Below are 25,201 nucleotides of genomic sequence, written 5' to 3'. Positions count from 1 at the left end.
CACTTCCTCACAAAACTCCACTAAGCCAATTAAAATTATAGGTGTACATTTTAAAAAAGAGTGAATAGGGACTTCCCTGGAGGTCCAGTGGTTGAGACTCCACGCTTCCAGTGCAGGGGGCAGGGGTTTGATCACTGGTCGAGAACTAATATCCCACATGCCGCATGGTGCAGCCAAAAAAAAAAAAAGAAAAGCGAATAGGAGATTTGGTGGTGGAGATAGGGGGGATAAACTAAACTTTCAAATAGCTTAGCCATCAAGGTAATAAACCAGAATCACAGCTCGAGAAGGACAAAGTGTTGAGGGAGTACTGTTCTGTGTATGTGAGGTGGGGGCATCTAAGTGTGGGTTAGGATTTAATAAGGGAGATAATTGAGCATATGTACATGTTGAAGGAAAAGAGCCAACATGGAAGGAGAGGTAGAAAATTCAGTCAATAAAAAGGATAAATCAAGGGGGAAAGTCCATAAGGAAACAGGAAAAGATGAGATCCAGGGTTCACGTTGGAACAATTAGCCATTGCTGGGAGAAAGAAGACCTCTTCCACTCAAACAGAGGTAACACAGATGCAGATATCCTTGGAAGATGGATAGCCTTGAAGGAGTTCCTACCTAATGTCTTCTATTTTCTCTTTGAGAAAGGAATGATGGTACTTGCTGATAAAGGAGGAGGGCAGGGAACACCTGGGTTAGAGGTCTTGGGGAGACTGGGGAAAGTCTGAAATACCTGTTCTAGGAAATGAGAAAGAATGCTGAAGAAGGCCATGTTGAAGGATCACCAACATCATCAAATCCCAGCTTATGTTAGGGAACATGAAACTGTAGTGGCTCCAACCTGTACAGTGGGTGTAATCTTCTTTATCAGTATTGAGCAGCCCCAGTACAGAGCAGGTCACTCTGCTAGTAAGTGGTAAAAGCAGAATTCAAACCCATAAGACAGAGACACAGTTACATAATTCCAGTTTAGGGCTTTTAGGGCAGAAATGGCAGATCAAGAGAGCACGGGAGTTTGAGATATTGGCAAAAAAAAAGTGGTTCAAGTGATAGAAAATGGGCTCACTGCTGGATACAGAAAATGTAACAGAAATGGTCTGACGGAGGGGGATAAAGCAGGGGTCCAGGCACTGGATATCTCTCTGAGATAACAGGACAGGTACAAATGGAGTAATATGAGTGAAAGAGAAGGATACAAGAAGCTGTTAACAAAGAAGGGAAAACTGGTGTTCAATGAATGTGAGGGGGTCACCTGGTAATGAGTAGATGACAGAGAAAAGAATGGACGGAGGATGGACTTGCAAGATAACTTGAGCCTCAGAGGAAGAGTTTTACACATGACAGTGGAGAAGCAGGGGTTTTGAAATGGCATTGGGGAACTAGGAGAATACTGATGCAATCTCAAGGACCTGTGGGGTACGGGAGAGTGAACAGCCTCTATGGGAGAGAACCACATTATCCAGGGGAGAGAGCCAAAGCAAAAGAGCTGTTCCATAGAGAAGCTGAGGATACAGTGGGAGTTTGCCTCCCAAAGAGGCTATTAGAAAAGTTGAGAGGGAAAAACACTGAGACTGAGCCCAGAAGCAAATCCACAAGTTCAAACAGATTCTACAGCAGCTTGTTTTCTAGCTCAGTTATATATATATATATATATATAATTACTAAATTTTCCTGTCTGCTATTACTTACTGCATGAAGTCTTTCCACAAGCTTTTGATCACCAAGACAATTTTTAGTGTCAAACCAAGAATCAAAGTCCTGTGGAGGGGTGAAAATTCTGCATAAGTGCACAGTTGTTGTTCTTTTTTAATAAATGCAGTATTCTATAAATTCGTATACAACTCATATAGCAATAATTGATTTTAAAAGCACTGTCAAAAATATGTTAACTGTGATGGCCAATATTATTTACTTCTGAAAACAGATAAAATACTGGAGCAGTTAACAAAATTTGAACCGCATTATAGAGGCACTCCATCAGCAGTTTTTCCTTAAAAAGCTTTTATTAGGCTTCCTCATACCATAGTAGCATTATATCCAGTTAAAAGGAGTAGGAATAAGAATAAAAAATCAAAGACATGCTAATGAAAATGTTAATCAAACAGTAAAAATGAACAAAAGCAAGATAAGGTATACAAACCAATAGATAGCTGAACTTGGTACTTTTATTATCAATTAATATCAGTAATGAGGAAAATCAAGCTCCAAAGTCCTTAAATCGTTCAATTCTGTTTGCTGCACTAGCATAACCTTGTGTTAATGATAAAAACAGTATAAACCATACATTTACAAAATATGTTGCTTTTCACATCACATATTATAAGCTCTTTAGTACTCACCAAATGTTAATACCTGCAATAATTAAAGATTATTTCAACGACTCCACCTACCAAACTAGTATGCAGAAAACCCCTCCAATTTAATTAAAAGAAAATTTAGAAAGCAGTATTCTGAACTCAGTCTACCTTATGTCATAAGTTGTGGTAGCAATGCTATTATATAGGCAAAGTTTAACAGGCAGGATAATCTCAAAGAAAAGAAACTATTTCTCTAAATATCCCCGTTTGAAAAAATTTCTACTTAAGAGCTCCTTTCTGAGAAAATCAAAGCACAAATAAAGAATTACAAATGAAAAAGAACTATCAATTTCAATCTACATTCTATGCTTTGTAAACAGCTGTCTGTGAACATAAGAAAATTACACTTAAAATGTATGACAAACTTACATCTGCAGAATTAAAGACATCAGGCAATAAAAAGTTGAGTAGTGCCCAGAGTTCATGCAGGTTATTCTGCAAAGGTGTTCCAGTTAGGAGCAAGCGGTTAGTTGACTTGAACTCACGAACAATCTCTGAAAGCTAGAAAAATAATAGTTATGTCAACATTGTTTTATTTATTAGAATGTTCATCAGTTCTTCATCCAACCCAATACATTTTTGGAATAAAATAAAACTTGAAGATTAATTTTCTGTGGCAAAATATCCTGGTTCAGGTGACACTGCCACAGTGAAGCACAACTGAACAAAATATTCTAGGCATTTCTACACTTACAAGAATGCAGATCATAGTCACACCTGAGACCGTTCCCCCACTTTAAAAAATTTATTTTTTCCATTTTGGGTCCACAGAAACAGTCAGAACTCTATGGAATTCAGGCTAGTCGCCTTCTCCCTGCCAATCATGTTCATCCACCATGCCTAGCCAACTTCTAACTTGGCCTGGTCACAATTTTTAAGCACCACACTTGAGCCCATTTTCCCCGAATATCTTATATTAACTTTCTAAATATAAAACCACAAAAATTAAAGCACAAAAAGTATAAAAGAACAGTAATCTTATCAATAAAAATGCACATTTTTATAGTGCTCTTAAATTAACAATTATTCTCTAACATGCGTCCTCTTATCGGGTATTAACTCTAATTTGAAAAGCACCACCTGGTGATTTTGCTTCAGTTGTGTCCCTGGTTCTCCCAAAGCAGCCCAGTGATCCAAAGAGAGGTTCATCATAATAATTGACGCTTTTCCTACTGTTGATGGAGTTGAATGGCAAGAAATGTTGGTATTTTTCAATGTTAACACCACACTCTAATTCACACAAGTCAGATAATTCTAGGAAATGATTTTTTCTAATCCATATGAATACACGTAAGGTAGCTCCTCAAAAAATAAACCAATGCAAATGACATTTATACACCAAATATTGCCAAAATATTAAAATACTGTAGCATAACAGAGTTACTTAGGCTGCAACAGTCATAGCAAATGAACACCTAATTTTCTTTACATAAAAACTGGGCTCAATTTTCATTTGTCTTATATTCAATCATTTAAACTTCAAAATCATTTTAAAAACTGATTTTCATTCACATTCTGTGAATAAAATCACAATCTTCTATCACTTTTAAAATTCTGAATACAGAGAAGTAAACAAACAGAAATTGTAGTTAAAAGAAAACTTTAATAAAGATGTTGAGAACTAGCTTACCTTAGATTTTTCATTCTTTATTCTGTGAGCCTCATCGATGACTAGGTATCGCCAGTGAAACTTTTTGAATACAGATTTTTCTTTAATTACCATCTCATAAGAAGTAACACAAACATCCCACTCTCCTGGCATCATTTCATCACGAATAAAAGCAGCCTGATGCAAAATAAAGTTCCTTATATTAGAATATGTTGACAAGATGTCACAGAATTAAAGCATCAACAGACTATTAAGAATTCTAAGAGACCCCTGGAATCATTCAGTCTCATCCATTTTAGAGATAGGAAATCTGAGGCCCAAAGATATTTTTGTGGTCAATTATCTGTATGACATGCTAATATTTTTCATCAACAGAAGAGGAGCAAAGGCTTCCATTAAACGAGTACAGCATACTCAATGAACCGGAGAAGTTCACATCACCAGAAGATGACAATTACTAGTCTCTCTCTTCATACCACAAAGAATCAAAAGGACATGGGCAAAGGAACTACTTTCTGAATACCATACTCTTACCAAGATCCAAGCTTTACCAACATGATAGCATTTCAATAAATGGAAAAAGCTCAACATACATGAGTGATTCCAACCTTTTGAGATCTCTTGTATGTCTCCTTCAGTTTCTAGCAAGGATGAGTCATAAATTTTGTTAAGGGGTCATGAAATCCCATTAATGTTTTTGTGAAATTCCTGATGTTATGAGGCTACAAATGCGATTTTATAAAGGGGACTTGCTCTATCTAGTACATGAGTCTATTTAAAACAGTGAGACTATTTAAAACTATTTTTAAATCTTCATAGGCAGTGGCCAATGTGGTAGCCAAGTTGATTGAAAGCAATTTTAACTTGTATTAACTGAATTCCAGATTATATTTTTTATTACGAGTCAAAATAAAACCACAAAGGTTAACAGGGAGCAGCAAAATCTACATTGAGAAGGGCCTGGTTAGTACTGTAAATCTGAAATTACAGTGCATAAACAAAATTGACTGTTCACTGCAAAGTCATTATTTCATAAATTCAGTTATGCATCAAACACGCCAGGGACTCTTTCAACAAATATTCAATGAGTGCCCACTATGTATAAAAGAATTGCCTGGAATGAAGTAGAGGACAGATAAAAGGCCTTTGTAGATCTCAGCTGCTCCCTGGGAAGCGGTATTCAAAAAGTTAATTAAGACATTAGGGAGTTAGAGGCAAAATAAAAAGAACCAGGGTGCCAGACCCTATTTAGTCCTGCATATACCTTACCCTTATTTGATTTTGTGAAATACTCAGTTTAATGGTTCCTCGTACAGTTTCATAGAACATACACATATTTTAATTTAAATTAGCTCTTCTTTGAAATTTGTGTAACTACTTGATAGTTTCAGAGTTAAATATCTTGACAGAATATTAAAGATCACATAATCCAAAAGCTCTCATATTATAGGTGACAAAAATTAAGGCCCTTTGAGATTCATTCAACATCACAGTCAGTAGCAAAGCCAGAATTAAAACCAGATCTCCTGTTTCCATGTCCATGACCTTTGATGCCTCTGGAGTATGAAAGGAAGGGGTCAAAAACTATGTTTAGGAAACATACCTCTAAATACTTCAGGACTACATTAGCTTCAAACAGGATCAGGATTTTCTCTAATAATTTCCTACCTCAATTAAATACCTACTGTAGCCTACATCAAATACTTTATTACCAAAATACTGACCTCATAAAGTGTTTAAAGAAGGCCAGGAAAATAGAAAGATCCAATATATCTATCCCATGTGGTACAAAGGTTCAAATCTGTCTATAAATAATGATCTGGATTTTCTCTACACATAACGACATCAATCTTTAAGTGTTGTATATGGCACATTAATTATTTATGTAATTAACAATTACTGGTTCTCAAACTCTTTGACCATGGCCCACAGTAAAACTGTATTTTAGGTCGCAATCCAGTATACACATACATGTTTGAGGGCGTGTATATAGAAAGAAGCAATACATATCCTCAATGCTACTGTCTACTCTGTTCTATCTCAGTGTTTTAAAAAATTGTTGTCACGACCCACTAAACTGAACCCCAACCCATTAATGAGTGGCAATTTGCAAAACATTGACTTTGAAGGTTAGTTTTCATGATTAAGAACTTTTTGAAGTGTCTAGAAGAATTTCAACCTCCCATGGGGTAGAGATAGGGCAGTCACCAATTAAATACATCCACCCTTTCTTGAAAACTCCCAGAGACACTTCATGAAACCCTTGGATTCCACATAATATAGTCGAAAACCACTGACATACATTTTTACTGAGACATGATGACAACACAAGTCTAGATATTTCTCAGTATCTATGACCTTCAAGAATAATTTCAGGGACTTCCCTGGTGGCGCAGTGGTTAAGAATCTGCCTGCCAATGCAGGGGACACGGGTTCGAGCCCTGGTCCGGGAAGATCCCACATGCTGCGGAGCAACTAAGCCCATGCGCTACAACTACTGAGCCTGCGCTCTAGAGCCCGCGAGCCACAGCTACTGAAGCCTGCGCGCCTAGAGCCCATGCTCTGAAACAAGAGAGGTCACCGCAATGAGAAGCCCCCGCACTGCAACGAAGAGCAGCCCTGCTCGCTGCAACTAGAGAAAGCCTGCACACAGCAACGAAGACCCAACGCAGCCAAAAATAAATAAATACATACATGCATACATAAATAAATAAAACGAATAATTTCAGCAAAACAAATCAATACTTTAGAAATACAAAATTTTATAAGAAATGTTTACATTATATAATAGCAGCAATCAGAAAGATTTCTAAGTGACTAATTTGCTACTGCGAAATATTAGGCATAGGGAAGAATCAAGCCTGTAATTCTATATTTATGAGCTCAGTATTTCAATATTTAAATTATTTATAAGTTAAATTTAAATAACTTTAAGTAATTTTTCTTCAAGCAAAATGATAATAAAATCACATAATTCATTATGCTACCATTCTTTTGAGGATATCTTTTGATAACCTATCTATCTAAATATGTAAAATAGAATAAATCTTTAAACTATGTTCTCTGGAGGCAAAATAAAGACCAAGTTTAATAATATGCTTTCTAAGCTGATTATTCATTTTGGTATTTTTGCATAATTCATTATTTTTAGATTAATTCAACAGTCCTAAAATAATTGTAGCCTACTAGATTGACAAATAGCTACTTTAAACAAGAGCCCAGAATTTCTGATATTATCTAAGAATGTATGCACACATGTATTTTTCTATTCAAAGATCAAAACTGAAAGCTGTGTCTATGCATAAACACAAAACACAAGGCTCTCTCTGTACAAAGAGAAAAAAAGTTCCATTCATGTGTGTGTGCATGTGCATATGTGCATGTAAACAAGTCAAAGTTAAAAGTAAAAAATTTAAACAAAAAAACTGAAATGCAAATTGATACATTTTTGGCATCAAAACAGCACAAACGATAGAATCGCTGATAAGATATACTGTCAATAAAGTAAGACTTTTTAAAATAAAAAATCACTTTAAAAAGTGCAATTCAAAATGCTTAGGTTAATGAGCTAGTTAAAAGTAAATGCCAATAAGCATAATAATGGATTTTCTGTTATGAATAGGTAACACATCTACCTCACAGGAGTGTTGTGAGAATTAGCTTATAATATATAAAACGCACTTAGGAAAAAAAGAGCCTAACAAAGAGTAAGCACAACTTAAGTGATGTTTAGTAGTAGCAGTCAACTCGAATGTCTTTTATAGTAATAAAACTTAACCTCGGAAATGTTGTTATCCTTGATTGCCTTTTTAAACCTGTTTCTCACTTACTCTCGCATCCTTGTCTCCAACGAAACAAATAACACGAAGAGATGGGACCCATCGCTTAAATTCATTCATCCAGTTGTGTAAAGTCGACTTTGGAACTAAAACCATGTGAGGTCCAGGAATGTTTCGGTAATGTTTCAGGTAACCAAGCAAAGCAATTGTCTGTAAAGTCTTACCAAGACCCTGCATCAGCATCACAAGGAAAAAAAAATCCATAAACATTTTTTATTTAATGAAACATTTGTTAGTAGCAACTTTACAAAAGATATTTGCCAACTATCTCACATAGGGAAAAGTTAAAAGACTTTTTTTTAATGAATAACCATTCCAATTCAATACTTACCATGAGCACAAAAAGAAGCTAAGAACTTGCAGTTAGAAAGTTGCTCAGCAAAGCAATTTCCTATTTAGGAGACTTTTACTCCTAAAGGAGCAAGCAACCTATATTATTTTTTCTACTAGTTTGCAAAATTAGGAATTTCGTGTATTTCACAAAGACACATTTCCTTTATCAGCCTGCTTAGATACCGGTCTTTCTTTCCCATTGACCTCAACATTATGACAGCCCAGACATGAAATATGCAGACTATGCATTTCAAGGGGCATGTAGCTCTATACTTGCATCTCACACCCTTGAAGACCTAAGGAATCATAAAAGAACAGAACATAAATGAACTTTGCAGCCAGAAAGGACCCTAGAGATCACCTAGTCCAGTGGACTTTTTAAAAAATAATATACTGAACACCCATGAATCCACTACCTAACCTATGGGAAAGGGAACTATGTCCTATGCTGTATGACCTTTCAAAACAGTTTCTGGTTTTATCTCTATACAAGTTATACATCTCTTTTATAAACCTAAGCTTAAAGCTATTTTTATAACATTTATCCTATCTGATATTTCACTTATGAGTTTTATGGGTGTATGCGTTAAAATCTTAAAATGTTTATACTCCTTAACCAAGTGAGTCCACTTCTAGAAATCCTATGGAAATAATTTGAGAGGCGCAGAAAAACTAAATTACAAGGGTCCTCATAACAGTATTATTATATATCAAATATATACATATATATCAATCAACATATACTATACACATATATATAATATATACTATCAACCAATCCATATGACCAGCAATAAGGGAGGAAATGAATAAAATTATGGAACCTCCCTAGGATTAATCATTATGCAGTAATTAACAATTATTTTACCAAAATGCTTTAATTATGTGGAAAATATGTATGAATGTGAAGAAATCAGAATACCAAATCATATATAATACGACCTCAACTATGCAAAATAAATACAACCAGAGGAAAAAGACTAAAAAGAAATATGCCAAAATGTTAACTATGGTTATTTCGAGGTAACAAAATTGTAAATTACTTTTAATTTTTTCCCAGTTTTTTTCCCAATTTTCTATACTCGAAGTATCTTTCCCCTTTTTAGTAATTAAAACATAGCTGGTGTCAGCATAAATTCAACATGAAGGATCTTTAGACAGGCTGCAGCCAAGAGGAGCTTGAGGCAAATCCTGATCTTTCTGTTGTCCAATTAACTAAGCTCCTCCCTGTCTGAGCTGACTGTAGTTTCCAACCCAGAATACTAAATATAAGGAGCTACAGACCCTTGATTTAAAGGACTTGCCACACACCTAACAGTTGCTCAGCCAGGGATGAGTACCTATGGGACTGACTACTACACTACAAGCTATAGAGCATCAATAGTCATGTGGCCCATATGGATATGTGATTGCAAATATGGCTTCAGGGTCACATATATGAGTATTACTGCCCTCTCTTAAATCCCACCTTATTCATTTGGTCTTAAAATGCCAAACCAGGTCTTCATATACTCCTCTGACCTGAGGAATTAGCATCTTAAATGGCCTTACTTTTTCTCTTTGGTCATTTTTTTTTACACAGTCTGCCCTCAAAATCCATAGGTTTCACATCGAGTATTCAACCAACCACAGATCAAAATCTGCGGATGGCGAACTGCGGATACAGAACACCCAACTGTACTATGCCATTTCATATAAGGACTTGAGCTTCCATGGAGTTTGGTATCCCCGGGAGTCACAGAACCAATCTCCCTTGCATACGGAGGGACAACTGTATGTCCATCATTCCTTAGCTCATTTCCTGACTCCCAGCTGGCACTCTACTGTCAAGACTCAACAATGCTCTTCACTTTTTTGTTCCTCACACTTTGTTTGATCACACATGGAAGCATTTACATTCACTCATGCATACATTCATTCATTTAGCATTTGGTTTCTATCCCCACCTCATTCCCAAAAGGATTTCAGGTAGCCTACAATGAAAACATGGAACATAAATTAATGGTCAAAAATAAATAAAGAGGGGCCAAGGAAAGTAAGACTAAAAGCTAAAGAATAGGAAAAGGCACAAAGGACACAATGGGCAGACCATTAAAAGTTACACACATGCTCCATTTTGGTATTCACTATGGCTCTGAGCTTCCTGGAGGCCAAAGTGCAAACGTCAACAAAAATAAAAGGAGGCTTTTTTAATACCATCTGAGAAAATTTCAGTAAGAATTTTGTGGCCTGTGAAAGTATATGTTCTAGAGGTTACTTAAAGAAACAATTCTAGACTTCACAAATGCCTTTTATGTTATAACTAAATAAAACCATTAGCCTCCAAACCCCGGGGGGGAAGTTCAGCTCAGGTATTTCAAATTTACATAAAATTACTGATAACTGAGAATGTGTTTTTAGCTACCAACTCCTTACCATTTCATCAGCCAAAATACCATTGACTCCATTTTCATACAAAGAGATCAACCAGTTCAGTCCTCGAATCTGATAATCTCTCAGTGGTCCTCCTTTCACATCTGGAAAAAAAAAAATCAAGGCTCTCATAATTTCATTAATACAACCAAGTAAAATTTTCTAAAGCTAAACTGAAAACAAAAAACACCAACATGATGAAGTACTTACATGAAGGTGACACCTCAAATCTAACACACACATTAGATGTTTTCCGACTCTCCGAGAGCAGCTCTTCATCTTCTTCTTGTTCTGTGCGCCTGTGACGGTAGCTGAAATGAAAAAAGAAATACCTTCATATTCAACCCAAATGCTGAGGTGTCAATTAAGTCAGTATACAGTTAATATCTTTTATGAAAAAGGAAGCGTTATCTAGAGTCTTGCTTAGAAGTTGGTAGAACCAGCCTACATTTTTGCTGATTGACTTCTACTGAGATAAGAAATATTGTTGCCTCTAAAACATACTTACACTGACAATAACCATATTTTTTGAATAGAAAATCACACTGAATAAGTGAAGAAGGAAGGGAAGTATGAAGAGAGGTAGAAGGGGGGCAGGAGGAAGGGAGGGAAGGAGAGAGGGAAGAAAGTAGAGAGACAGATGCCAACATACTCTCCAACAGAAATTAAGCTCTGCTTGTCATCTTTCTTTATTCGAGGGCGTCCCAATTTCATGTTCAGAGGAGATGTTGGAGATTTCTGTGCTGAAGGTTGAATGAAATGTGCAAAAAGTTCCGTCTGCTTCAGTAAAAATTCAAATCTCTTCGCTCGATCTGCTTTCTAATTTACAAGACAAAAGAAAAAGTCATGATTTCCTTCTGTGTTCATTCAAAATTTAACAAATACTTATCTTGCACTTAATTTGTACTATGTTCTAAGCACTTTAAACATACTAACCCATTTAATCTCTTAATAAACCTATGAGGTAGGTACTAGTATTTTCCCCATTTTACTGATGATAAAACTGAGGCATAGAGAGGATAAGTAACTCGCCCAAGTTCCCACAGCTAGTAAGTAGCAGAATTTGAAAATGGTATTTTCATATAGTTTGAGTAGAAGTCAAGTGATCCGACGGACTTAATAAATGCCTCAATAAGAAGTACTCTGCTTAAAGAATTGGGGTCAAAAGGCAAATCCTGAATGGTTTGGAAAGCCAACCAAGAATTTTCAAGCTTCATCTAGAAACAATTTAAATCTTAGAATACAGTGTCATCTTGTTTCAAAATACTTTCAATGTCATGGTACAATACATTTCTCTCTTCAAGTATAGCGATCTGGAAAATTGTGTTTTATAATAAGAGTATATAAAGTTTCTCCCAAAAGTGAGGATTTGGAGAAAACATAGACACGCACACATATATAAGTGAAAGAGTTGATATATGTTAACAATTAAAAATCGACCAAATGTAAAATACAGAGCTAGTGGGAAGCAGCCACATAGCACAGGGAGATCAGCTCTGTGCTTTGTGACCACCTAGAGGGGTGGGATAGGGAGGGTGGGAGGGAGACGCAAGAGGGAGGAGATATAGGGATATATGTATAGCTGATTCACTTTGTTATAGAGCAGAAACTAACACACCATTGTAAAGCAATTACACTCCAATAAAGATGTTGAAAAAAGAAAGAAAGAAAAATCGATATATAATTTCTCAGTCCATTTTAAAAGGTCATATAGCTTATACCAATAGATGCAATAAAACTTTTTTTTCACTAAAAAACTCTTAAAAGATCAAGATAAAGGAAAAAACAAAGGTGATTATTTAATTCCCAGTCACTTTCTGACCACAGGGTAGAGAATTTGATTACCAATGAAGGATGCATAATTAATAACATCAGAATCTTACAAGAATTCATTAACATAAATATAAGAATTAGACAAATACATTCAGACCAGTAGCTGGAAGGAGGCCAAAACCTTTCCATTTTACGTTATCCTCACTGGAATGTTGTTTTTAGAGTTGTTAAAACATTAACTATCTACGTTAGATGCGGCCTTAAACATTAAGGCATGGAGTTTTGTAAAATCACCATGAACAACCAAAAAATATACTTCATCTCTACTAATTTTTATAATATTACTTCAAAAACAACCTCTTGACAAAAAATAATCAGTTCTAACTGCCTATTAATTTCTCTTTTCAGTTAACCAAGTTCACTGGTTTTGAAAGATCCCAGGGCATAAAAGTCTAGTTAAAATTAAAGCTAAAATATGGGTTTTAGTGACTAAAAATTAAATAATTAAATGTAGAGCAAAGCCGTAGGTGGGTGTAATTACGGTTATACTGCCTAAGCACGTAATATTTTCATACATTGGGCAAATAGCCTTCCCTCAGGAAAATGTATTACCATATTACATGCTTCATAATGTGTAGCATTCATTCACGTATCCAGAGCAAGGAGAGAGGGAGAAGAAAATACCAGACTGGTTTTGTGACCTGCTTTCTCTCAGCCATATTGATATTGCCACTTACATTTTCACTTCATGGATAAAATATTTCTAGCATCAAACACCCTATTGTGGGGTAAAGAGCGCTAACAAAGTGAAGAGATGTGCCTTCCAGTCCTAACTACTCCATATCATTTCTCCGATACTCTATTTCCTCATCCGAAAATGAGGAGATTCATTTATCCAACAAAAATCTATTATGGTGGATGATATATTAAATTACTTTTCAATTCTAAAACCTATGATTCTGTATTCATTATATAAACACATATATTTTTTTCATCTTTCACATGTCCTCTATACAAGTCAACTACTGTATTCACTATCCTAGCCAAGAACATATTTACCATTTTCTCTTCATATTCTGGATCCATTTCCTTTTCAGATTTAGAAGCTTTAGCAGCAAGTTTGAGTTGAAATGGAGAAAGGTTTTTCTAGAATTTCAAAGAAAATAAATCATCAAATTGCAAAGCAAGGTCAACATTCTCATTTGAAGAAAGTAAAAAGTAATTAAATACTAAATAAATAAATCAACATGGGCCATGCCTGGACCAATGATGAGAGCATGCCATGAACAGGGCTTATGATTAATCCAGTTCTGTGCACCTGAGGTCCAATTAAAAAAAAATCTGAAGAATTGTGAAAGCCAGAGAAATAGCATTAATTAAAATAAAAACCAAAAGGTGGGAAAATGAGCCTTTTCACCTACTGTCTAATTTAAAGTATAAGAAAGTGTATAACCACCAAATAGGAGATTTAAAATCTAGACTATTATCAACCACAAACCAAAGAATTCAAGGAAAGTAAATATTAATTCTCAGAAACACTTCTTTATGTAACAAGCCAAACTTTCAGAAGAAAAGACTGTGGTTTCTGTTCCTGAAAAGGTATGATTTTTTAATATTGTTTTATATTCTAATTAGAACATTTAAACTGTTTTATGTACTGCAATGTAATCATTTATATTTAAAATAATGAAATAGTACAGTTTCAAACTTTTGGTTTATGTTTATTTTCTCCTACTGGAAAGAAAACCTTTTAAAACTATTTATAAACACGAATATTTTGTAGAAGCAGTTTCTCAGGGCTATTAACTATTAACCTTTGATATTTAAAAAAACTGTAATTTAGTGAAAAGTAATATAAATCAGCTACTTTAAAATACTGAAATTATCTAGGGGGTTATCTCATGCATCCTATCCTTTATAAAGACAAAGCTGGTACTTGTAAATATAAAGAGATATGTAGAATACACCTCCTTCCCTGTAAGAAATCAAGAAATAAAATAATAAAAACACAAATCTACCCAATAGTACCAAAGTGGAGAGTATTCCAGTTTTAACACAGACTGCAAAGTCAAAACACAAATCTGTTTGTGAAAACTAAAGAAATTATGTCCATTTGAGCATGGCTTTTGACAGCCTGTTCCTGAAAACTTAGGTCATAAATCAACAGAAGAATGTGATCTTAAACATAAGAAAAACATGGCTCGAGTCGTTAATAAATGTTTTCTAACATTTACTAAAATTTCTATTTTGAGGAAATCCAGACTAAGATTATGGAATCTGACCCTGGTCAGGGCTCCCCTTTGGAGCACTGATCAGATATTGTTCAGTTATTCTTAGCCCAAATAACAGCCATCTTGATTTACAGCATCTCATATGTATGTATGTGGGATGTTCTGAATGTAATTCTGGATGGATGAAAATAGAAACTACTAAAATGCCCTCAATACCACACTTTCAAACTGTCACATACACTAGAAACCCTATTTTATTTTCAAAGCAACAAGGAAAATTGGATAACAAAATCCACACCTTTATCATTCCCTGAAAAGCTAAATGAAATCTAGTTTTCAAGTTTCAAAATTACTTTCCCTCATAGACACAAGTATATATCTAATAATGTGGGATACAAATTTCACTTATAGAAAATTAAAGCTTTAATATTAGAAAAACAATTTACTCTTTACTTTTTTGCTTACCTTGTGGTAGAATACCATAAAATTTTAATTATATGTGAATTAAAATTCCTAACCTTGAGCATTGCCATTAAAAGCTGTAGGTAATTACTTAATTGGCACTATCTTCCACAACAAATTTTAAAATACTTACCTTCTAAACCTTTCCATTTGTGTCTGTATATGTTTTCACAAATATCTTTTCTCATACAAGAAAAGATAAAAGGTGACTAAGACAGTCTAATGAATTCCTTATGGATTTTATCATCTGGTAGTCTAGATGCCATGAGAATGCAGCACAAGGTCACCAAGATGCCCTGTCTTAAAGACCATGACCTTTTTCTTGACATTTTCATTACCCAAAATACCAACTCTAAGTTTCACAGCGTTGGGTTATCCAACTGTCACTTAAACCAAGGAAGTTCAAGAACCAGAAGGTAAGCAAAAATACCCTTCTGTAGCTAAATGTCACAAGATAATCCACTCTCATCTACTTTATGCATCACGAAAATGCTCTCGTTCAGAGCCTACTTTCTTTTATTTGATACGCAATTCCAGCAAGTTTGATAATCTGGCTTTCCATTCTACAGAGAATAAAAGCAGCAGCAAATGACTTGGGAACCACCACTAGAAGAAGGCACACTGGCAACAGCCAGAAAGGATGGCAGAAGCCCAGTACTAAAACTTAAATTCCATTGCAGTAACAGCCCTTCTGCTTGGTGTTCAGGTTATCTCCCTCTCGCCGCTGGATCCCTTGTATTTTTGTATTTTACAGTTGTTTTAAATGAAAGGTTTTGTTACATCTATGTCCTTTATCATAAACCCATTCTTTCTGATGAAAGTAGATGAAATGTCTAAAAAGTGATAGTTAGGGCTTCCCTGGTGGCGCAGTGGTTGAGAGTCCGCCTGCCGATGCAGGCAACCTGGGTTCGTGCCCCAGTCCGGGAAGATCCCACATGCCGCGGAGCGGCTGGGCCCGTGGGCCATGGCCGCTGAGCCTGTGCGTCCGGAGCCTGTGCTCCGCAACGGGAGAGGCCACGGCAATGAGAGGCCCACGTACCGCAAAACAAAAAAAAAGTGATAGTTAGCCTGACAATTGAGGGAGGAGACTGAAAAATTATGAAAAAATCAACACAATACCGAAGTGTCTGGGAGGTGGTTATTTAATTGAGGGGAAACAACCTCCTAGGTCTCAAATGCCTTTGTATCACTGTCAGAGTACAATAACCGGCGTACATGAGAAAAAGGTATTTAATCTGCACTTTTAGGACACCATTTAAGGCACCAAGGCAGTGTGTAAACATTTAGATTGGGGGGAGGTACCGATTTACTTTATTTGAAGCAATGGTACAAATGAAAGCACTGAAGTAGATGTTTTGGTACTACTGAGATTTTTAAGGAAAAATTTAAAAAGATGTAATGACTAAATTAGTAAACTTCAGATATCCAGAAAGTTCCTTCCAGGCAGCACCTCATTTCCCTACGCTGAGCGGACAAATGAGATACTATTAGTGCAAGTGCAATTTCTGATCAGGCCACAGAGTTGTAGGAATATATATGCACCAACCCTCAGTGATTATACAGGTTTTTTTTTTATTGATTCCCAGTCTCTTCACAATTCAAAAAATTTATACACCCTAGAAATTCGACAACCTTTACTGCCATACAAAAGACGGCGGAGCACTTACATTTACCCAATCTAGGGAATAAAAGGCACCTAGACGCACTCCTGGATTTCCCAACATTGATTTATATTGATGCTTGGTATTTGGCCCAGCTTTAATCATTGATATTGTCTTACCGATCCAAGTACCACATAGATCCTAATTATGCGTATGTTTTCTATGGTTTTCACTTAGCAGTACAATCGTCTTTCTGTTTAGTCAACCTTGTAACAGTAAAATGTCACTGAAGCAACTGCTGAATTTAAAATTACTCTAATTCGCGGTGAAAGGTGTTAATTTCCCTCAATAGCTTTTCATTTGGTCGTATAGTATCATATAATGATACAGACAAAGCCACTGGAGATCTCTAAAGCATAATTTTAATTACCTACCGTTTTTTTAAATTGCGATATGTCTACTCATAAACGGAAAAAAATCCAGCCATAAACGATCCGTTCCACAATTTTATTATACATCAAAAATCCTTATGCCCCATCCTATTTTTTTTAATCTCAATTTTTTCAACGAGTTTCATAGTTTTATTTGCACGTCTCGGCCCATAAGAAATATGCCTTATGGAGATAATACATATTTTTCTGGATCTGGCTTTAATAGGTGTCAGAGCCGTCTCCTTATGTACATTAGCAAGCAGTTCATCCTGGCGACGCTGAGTTAAAAAAAATTTTTTTTTTAAAAACCTGCGTGTGTCCAGGAGCCAGCAGCGCCCACTAGGAAAGGGAGGCGGAAGCCTGGAAGGCTTGGGGCCGGATTGGGGGACCATTTGGGTGGCCCTGGAGTGAAACACTATACCGTCGGGGGCGGGGCAGGAGAGGGTGAGGGTGCACACGTTGGAAATTTTCCTAAGCCAGCGTCCACCGTGCCTCAGTTTGGGGTTTGGATTGGAAGGAGGCGGGGGTACAACGCTGAGAGCTCATTTTCTCGGGGTGACACCCCCGCCTAACTCAGCAGGCGGGGACCAAACGAACAAGGGATGATTTTTTTTTTCCCTGCCACCCAAGGGGCCGACATTGCCAATGAAAGAAATAAAAGTCTCTCCTATCGTCCTCCGCCTTCCAACCACCGGCACCTGGAAATTCAAATTTCAAAAATAAGCCCCCAGCAAAACCCCTTTTGCGCGAGTGTGGGATTGAAGGGCCCAGATTTCCCAGGCAGAGGCCGACGGGAAGGGGGGGGAGAGGGAGCGAGCGAGAGGAGAGGGAGAGGCGGAGGCTTTTTCCTGCACGGCCCCATCCCCCACCCCGTTACCCCAGTTCCGGGAACGCGAGGCGGGCCGGGGGCTGTGGAGGGGCTCCCCAGCCCCCAAGTCCCGGGATAACGGGCACCCGCCGCCCCGCGCCGCGCCCGCGCCCCGCCCCCGGCCTCCAGGAGGCGTAAAGAGAAGGGGGAGGGGAGCGAATGCTAGACTGTTCCGCCGCCCCCACCCCGCACGCCTGCCGCCCCCAGCCCAGCCGAGCTCCGCGGGTACCTGTCGGCGCCCAAAGGTCAGGGTTTGGGCCCCTCGGAGGGGCCCGGCACAGGATTTGTCCACCGCACACACACCCCCTTCCTATTTACCTCCTTCTTCTTCTCGCCCTTCTCCTTGGCCACGGTGGCTTCGGTGGCCGCGGCGGCCGCTCCCTCCTCCTTAGAGGTGGACGGCCCCGGCTGCTCGTCCTCTATGACCACGATCGTGGCGGTCGCATCAGAGGCTGCCACGGTGGCTGCCACTGCGGCGGTGTCCGGCTCCATGGCGTTGGAGCGGGAACGAGGAGGGGGACGAGCGAGGGGACGAGGGCTCCTGGGCGGCGGCAGTGGCTGCACTGGAAAGAGCTAGATGGAGCAAGGGTGGGGAATCACTGGCTTCCAACCCCTTCACTCGGGCCCCCCTTCTTTAAATAACCCTCAACCCTGCCCCACTTCCGTCCACCCACCCTACGTCATGGCCTCCCCCCGTCACCCTCCCCCCTTCCTCCACCCCCCCCTCAACGATCGCGAGACTCCCCCTCCCCACCCGGAGCCCGGGCCGGCACCGCACGACCAACTGTTGCCTGAGCGTGGGGCGCGGACAGGGGTGCAGGCGGGAACCCACAGCCCGCGGCCCCCCAAAAATCTCCTTCCCCACACGCCCCCAACAGTCAGCCTCAGCTCCCCTCGCAGATGTGTGCAGAAAGAATCCTCTTCCCCTTAAATCTGCTCTTTGTACCTCGGGGCGCTCTCCCCTTCTTGCACAAAGAACTTTTCCTCTGCTTATAACTGTACTGTAGAAGGTCTGTCTCACCATTTGCAAAGCCCAGAACCCCTCTGGGGACTTCCCTTTCCCAGGTCCCCAAAGGGGGACTGGTGGTGCTTTTCCCACCTTCGTAAATTCTGCAGGAGGACAAGCACTCCTTCAGTCTCTAGATTGCAGCTGCAAACATTCACTTACAAGGCAAAGCGTGACCCGGGTTTTACGTATATTCGCTCTGTTTTCAAGTCTGATACCTCTCAGATGGCCAACGTGCAGGAGCCCTTCTTTTGCCTTCACCACTGAATTTTAAAAGTCCTGGGGGGCAAGGTCAAGGTCCCCACAGAACCTCGGGCAACTCATGGTAGGTGCCTAATACTAATAATTGGGTTGAGTTATTGTGATTTTTTTGGTGTATTTTATTCGTATCCCCGTTGTTATTTAGTAGTAATTCAACACCAATAATATGCATGATCACGGATATAAAAGCATTTTGTAAAGGGTATGCAAATGTCAGTTATTAAATATTATTGTTTCTATTTCTCCCCACCAGTCATTTTGATCAATAACGGGAAGATTTACATCTTAGTCTTAAAATTTCAGTCATTAGGGACAAAAGATAGCAAAACATATAAAACACAGTATACCAAACAATCACAAACCCTACAATTTCCAAAATGAAGCAAGTATTTTCCAAAGTGGAAAGAAATCATGGTTAATTTCCCTTAACACACCTTCCTAAATTCCCAATCTGAAGTCAAGTGTGATTTCTGCAAAGAGCAGGAAGGCACACAATTGTCCCCCAAATATATCCCTTCTTCCTGGGGATAATACCCTAAATTCCCTTTTGTTTTAAAGCTGTGACTCCTTAATGTGCAAAAACCTTGTGAGATTTTAGCTGGTTTTGATCATTTACACTTTAGTGTGAATGAGTGCGAGGTCCTGTCCAGGGACTGGTTTTGAACAGAGAAAAAGAGGCAAAGAGCAAGACAGGAGATTGAAGGAGTGTGCCACTGAGAGGAAAGGAGAGGCTGGTGGTTCTAGCTTTGCTCTGATTTTACTTTCATTATATTCTTCTCATTTATTTTAGATTTTGCTCCCAGTGCCCACGTTTCTCACCCTGAAGTACACATGTGTACTATCCAACAGGTATACGGAGTCTCAGTATTAAAAATAGTTCATATTTCTGAAGCGTCAACTTTAGTCCAAAAGTGGAATGGAATTAAGTCACTTAACAGGTCATTTGAAACACGATTTTTTTAAAATTAAAATGTGTAGATGTATTAAGGAATGAACTGCAGAGTTTGAAGTATCTCCAAATAAAAGCTTGAGACTTCCAGTTGGATATCCTACCCCTTCCCCACTAACTGTTCAGTCTCCTCAGTCATTCAGAGTTGTCTGGTGGGAAAGTTCAAGAAGCGCTGAAAGAGAAGGATGCTGCAACGCATGCATCCACCTGACTTGAGAAGGACCCTTCCAGATGAGGGCAATGCAAGAGTTCTTTATTACCAAACTGCAGCTGTGGGAGGATAGAAGTCCCCTTTCATTGCTTGGGGCTTCAAATGAGAAAGACTTCAGAAATATTCGTTGTGTATTGATGTGTTCCTGCTTGCAAGGGTACTTTATCCTATTGTATTTCTCATTGCCAATGTATGGTATTTCAGTTACGTCGTGGGCTAAATGCACTTTTGTGAGGAAACCTGGGAAACTCACATCCTTTCATAACACCTTTTCTGTGGAAACATGTGTTCCAAGTTCCAAAAAAAAGAATTTAGAAATTAATTTGGGGGATACATTGGCAATTTTTCTTGTATGTATAATGCATCTTCCTTTTCAAGATGATGTGGCTGAAAGTGCTACCAAGTATAAGTTTGGCTGGAAAGGTCAATGCTTGGTCCATAGACCTTGCCACTGGATTCATGTAAATATTGCCCTTTGGCTTGTGGCAACAACTGCTATTTACAGAGCATGTGCTATCCTTATTTGTAAATCTGCCTAAATTTCATGATCTGTAGACTTTGTTCTGCAAGAGTCACCTCATTTCTGATCCTACTCAACACCTTGCCCTGTCTGCTACTACTTTCCCAAATTATGTCTTTTCATTTGAAATGGTCTTGAATTGCTCTGCAACAATGAGGTTGGAGAACAAAGCAAAAATTTTTTATAGAGAACCATGGGGTCATATTTGGGAACCTCAAAACAAATCCTAGTCTATAGGACAGGACAATACGTCCATTTGGCAGATTGTGAATATTGTAGAAGTTATCCAATTGTCATTTTCACAGAGCCAAACTTGTCTAGTAGCTACCAGAATGCATGTCCAGTGGTGGTATTAAATACTTTTATAAAGTTCATAAAGGCAAGGTCAAGGGCATTCATAAAGGCAAGGTCAAGGGCGTTCCTTCTCTATCCAGTATCTGAAATGTATCACTGAAACCACAGTACGACAAAAAACCACATTGTGATCCCACTGATCAATGTTCTTCAGAAGCTGGTACAAAGGATTCTGGTGACAGTATCTTGCTTACCACCCTAGTGACCATTCTGTTCATATCAGTGAGCTTCTTCACCATTCTTGTCAAAGACATTTATGATAGTGGCATTTTTTAAAACAAATTTTGTGATGCATGCCCACTTTGGTTTTAGATTTTTTTAAAATAAATTTACTTTATTTATTTATTTTGGCTGCATTGGGTCTTCGCTTCTGCACGCGGGCTTTCTCTAGTTGCGGGGAGCGGGGGCTACTCTTCGTTGCAGTGCACAGGCTTCTCATTGCGGTGGCTTCTCTTGTTGCAGAGCACCGGCTCTAGGCCCGCGGGCTTCAGTAGTTGTGGCTCACGGGCTTAGTTGCTCCGTGACATGTGAGATCTTCCTGGACCAGGGCTCGAATCCATGTCCCCTGCATTGGCAGGCAGATTCTTAACCACTGCACCACCAGGGAAGTCCCGATAGTGACATTTTTGAAAATGTGCTATTTCCTCGGTGCTGTGTATGTTAAGGAAAAGGTGATGGTAATAGCTAGTATATGTCTACCGTTTCTTGAGTACCCACTATTGTATCAAGCACTGTGCTAGGTTCTTTACATATGATAGTGCTAATCCTCCTGGTAATTTTATGAAATGAATATTATTATCCCTATTTTACAGATCAGAAAACAGAGGCTTAGAGAGGCGAAACAACTCATCTAAGGTCCCACAGCTGGTGAATGACAGAAGCCAGATTCAAATGCCAGACTGTCTGGCTCCAAACCTCACCTTTATTAAGTACTCTGTTCTTCACAAGGCTTCCTCCTTGACAGTAGAAATTATGTTGAGAAAATGACTGGAAAATATTTCTGCCGATTGTCGTCTCCATGATGTTCACTCTGGGTTTCTTAGAAGAAACTGTCACTCTTAAGGCTCTGGTTTTATATACAGCCAGAAAATTTCTTTAGCTCCACGTAAAAGTTGTTGTAAAGTGGAAGTTGGAGAATAACTTGGGATTCTTGCAGGTACCCAAAGTAAATTCTTGGAATAGGAATGGACTCAGGACAGTTAGAGGTCAGGGAGTGGGGAAAACCTAACAACTTAGATGTCCAAGAAGCGTTTGGCAGAATATTGTATAGTACATTCATAAATGGAATCCTAAGTGGTCATTATGAACAATTATGTAATATATATTTGATGACATGGAAATATGCTTCTAATATATTGCTCAGTGAAAAAAAAGGCAAGCAAGAAAACAGAGTGATCCCATTTTTGCAAAAAGAAAGAAACTATTTACATAAGTAGATTTCCACAAAGGAAAAGTCTGGAAGGTTCCACTCGAAATGTTAAGAGTAGTTACAGCAAGGTGGTGGGATTATGTGTGACTTTTTTCTTATTTTTGCTTTTCTAATCCTGATTTTCCTCCATGAAGGTATTCATGCTTATATAATAAATAACATATATATATATATATAACTGTATCACTTTGCTGTACATCTGAAACTAACACAATATTGTAAATCAATTATACTTCAATTAAAAATACAGAGAAAAATAACATTTTCACAAGTGAATCAAAAAATATTGCTCAAAACTGGACAGGTTGAAATAATCCCTAACAGAAGGGGTAGGAGCTAGTAGACAGGGTAAGTCAAATAAAGGAACTATTTCATACTGAAGAGACAATGCAGTTATTTCATGTGTAATCTAACAGAAGAAATATAAGTTACTGTGCAGTTTACAGTAATGTTACCTGGTTAAGGAACTGTTTTTTGGTGTTTTTTTTTTTACTTTATCATTTTAAGTTGCGTGTAAGAGAATATTTTTTACTTCTAAAAGTTATCACACAAAACCTAGCTCAGAAAAAAGTTATAGCCGGATTTTTAAAATACACACACCATGCAAGCCCTAAAACATGAAACACATGCTAAGTAATCTGAATTGGATTTGCTAAAACCAAATGGTGAATATTATTAGAGGCAGAATAGCCAATTATTACCAGCTTGGGCTCTAGAGTTGGGAAGACTTGGAGTTCGAATTCTACCAAATTATTTAACCTCTCTAAGCCTCAGATTTGCAGCTGTAAAATGGATATAATACCTAACTCAAAGTGGCTTTATGAGGACTTAATGTAAAAGTATACATAAAACATTTAGCATGGTCTTGACATGTAATATGCATTCAATGGATGGTAGTTAACAAAAAGAAAAGCAGCGTGATGCTTTGAGCTTCAGACTGAGCCAAGGAAAAAGCCAGGATATGAGAAAGTCCAGAACTAAAGTCCTAAACTAAATTGGAGATAAGGCAGGATTGTTGTTTGCCAAGTGATTTTCTCTGTTCGTTATCATTCATTAGGGTCAGCAATTTGGTGCAATTATACTTCCTCGAAGGTAAGTTATGAAAAAGGCAGTAAGTGAGGGAGAAGAGGGGCAGGACACCTCCCTGCTTAGAATAAGACCTCCTTGAGGACAGGGACTATCTGATCCATCTTTGCTTAAAGGCTACATGAAATGAGGTGGAGGGAAGGGGGGTCCAGGGGCTGGCTCCCTAGTGGCATTGTGTCTTCCACCCTCCACACATACCCTTCAGGTGTTATGTTGCCCTCTGTGGCTTCTCCCACTTTTCCTCTTTTAATTTTGCCCTAGGTGTCCATTTTGGACAGATTTCATATTCATAATAATATATTTATAGAACACTTTTCAAGGCTCTTTTACAGCGTACCCACTCTGTGTTAAACAGTATATCAAGGACTATGATGACTTGCAGAGAAAATGGATTAGGCTCGTCTAGAGCCAAGACCAGTGGTCTCAAACATTAACACACCAGCATCACCTGGAGGGCTTGTTAAACACAGATGGCTGGACCCACTCCCAGACTTTCAGAATCGATAGGTTTGGGGTGTGGCTAGGAATTTGCCTTTCTAACAAGTTCCCAGGTGATGCTGATGCTGCTGGTCCAGGGACCACACTTTAGAACCAGTGACCTAGAACAGAGCTCAGCAAACTTTTTCTGTAAAGGACCAGAGAGTGAATGTTTCAGGCTTTGTGGGCCCAAACGTCTTTGTTATAATCATTAAACTCTGCTGCTATAGCATGAAAGCAGCCATAGGCAATAGGAAAATCGTGAGCATGGCCGGGGTCCAATAAAACTTTATTTATGGACACTGAAATGTGAATTTCATGTGATGACATATTATTCCTTTTTTGACTTTTTCAACAATTAGAAAATATAAAAACCATTCTTAGGTCGAGGTCATACAAAAATGGGCATCAAGCTGTGTTTGCTGAACCCTACCTGAAAGAGAACTCATTATCTAAGGAAGATAAAACAAACACAAGTGGAAAAAAAGAGGCATAACAAAGCAATAAACATGTGAGTAGGTGTTTAACCTTGATAGTAATCAGGGAAATGCAAATTAAAACCACAATAAGATACTGCTACACATCCACTACAATGGCTAAAATTTTTTAAAGATTAACAATACCAAGAGTTGGGATGAGAAGCAATGAGGACTCTCATGTAGTGCGGGTGAGAGTGTAAATTGTATAACCACTTGGGAAACCAGTTTGGCATTATTTACCAGCGCTGGACACACATGTACCCTATTATGGTAGAGAAATGGAGATGTGCCACCCAGATTCTCCTCCAAGAAAGGACATTCTGTGCAGATATGGGGAATGCCATCAACAGATAGCTTCCAGCTGCCAGCTCCTTGAAGGTCTGCCTTAGCTGCAGAGTTGCTTAGCCCAGAGTTGCTTCCTAAGATGAATGAGCAAGGCAGGAGTGTCAAGGAGCCAGGCCTGACGCGGAGCTCACTGATGGGCACTGCTTGTTCTGAAACTCCACACCAAGTTGGCTCA

General features: G+C 38.4%; 1 protein-coding gene across 12 annotated transcripts in view; it reads right to left on the bottom strand.

Annotated features, from left to right (window-relative positions):
• The window catches only part of SMARCA1 (SWI/SNF related, matrix associated, actin dependent regulator of chromatin, subfamily a, member 1), a 70,273-nt gene extending 51,652 nt beyond the window's left edge, over window positions 1–18,621 (bottom strand). For 3 of the 12 annotated variants that reach the window (XM_067024292.1, XM_067024294.1, XM_067024295.1), the window contains exons 1-9: window positions 18,228–18,549; window positions 13,376–13,462; window positions 11,196–11,362; window positions 10,754–10,854; window positions 10,547–10,647; window positions 7,790–7,969; window positions 3,981–4,136; window positions 2,720–2,851; window positions 1,683–1,751 (exon numbers count right to left, since the gene is read on the bottom strand). In XM_067024292.1, coding sequence (XP_066880393.1) covers window positions 1,683–1,751; window positions 2,720–2,851; window positions 3,981–4,136; window positions 7,790–7,969; window positions 10,547–10,647; window positions 10,754–10,854; window positions 11,196–11,362; window positions 13,376–13,462; window positions 18,228–18,401 — 1,167 coding nt within the window. In that variant the 5' untranslated portion in view covers window positions 18,402–18,549. Of the gene's footprint in view, window positions 1–1,682; window positions 1,752–2,719; window positions 2,852–3,980; window positions 4,137–7,789; window positions 7,970–10,546; window positions 10,648–10,753; window positions 10,855–11,195; window positions 11,363–13,375; window positions 13,463–18,227 lie in introns of all 12 variants that reach the window. The other 9 variants (XM_059050926.2, XM_067024297.1, XM_059050921.2 and 6 more) reach the window with 8 other exon arrangements.
• Between the last annotated feature and the right edge of the window lie 6,580 nt (window positions 18,622–25,201).

The sequence above is a fragment of the Kogia breviceps genome, chromosome X, assembly GCF_026419965.1.
Source record: "Kogia breviceps isolate mKogBre1 chromosome X, mKogBre1 haplotype 1, whole genome shotgun sequence".
NCBI lineage: Eukaryota > Metazoa > Chordata > Mammalia > Artiodactyla > Physeteridae > Kogia > Kogia breviceps.
The sequence above is the reverse complement of the archived record's forward strand: the minus strand, read 5'-3'. Positions and strand labels throughout refer to the sequence as shown.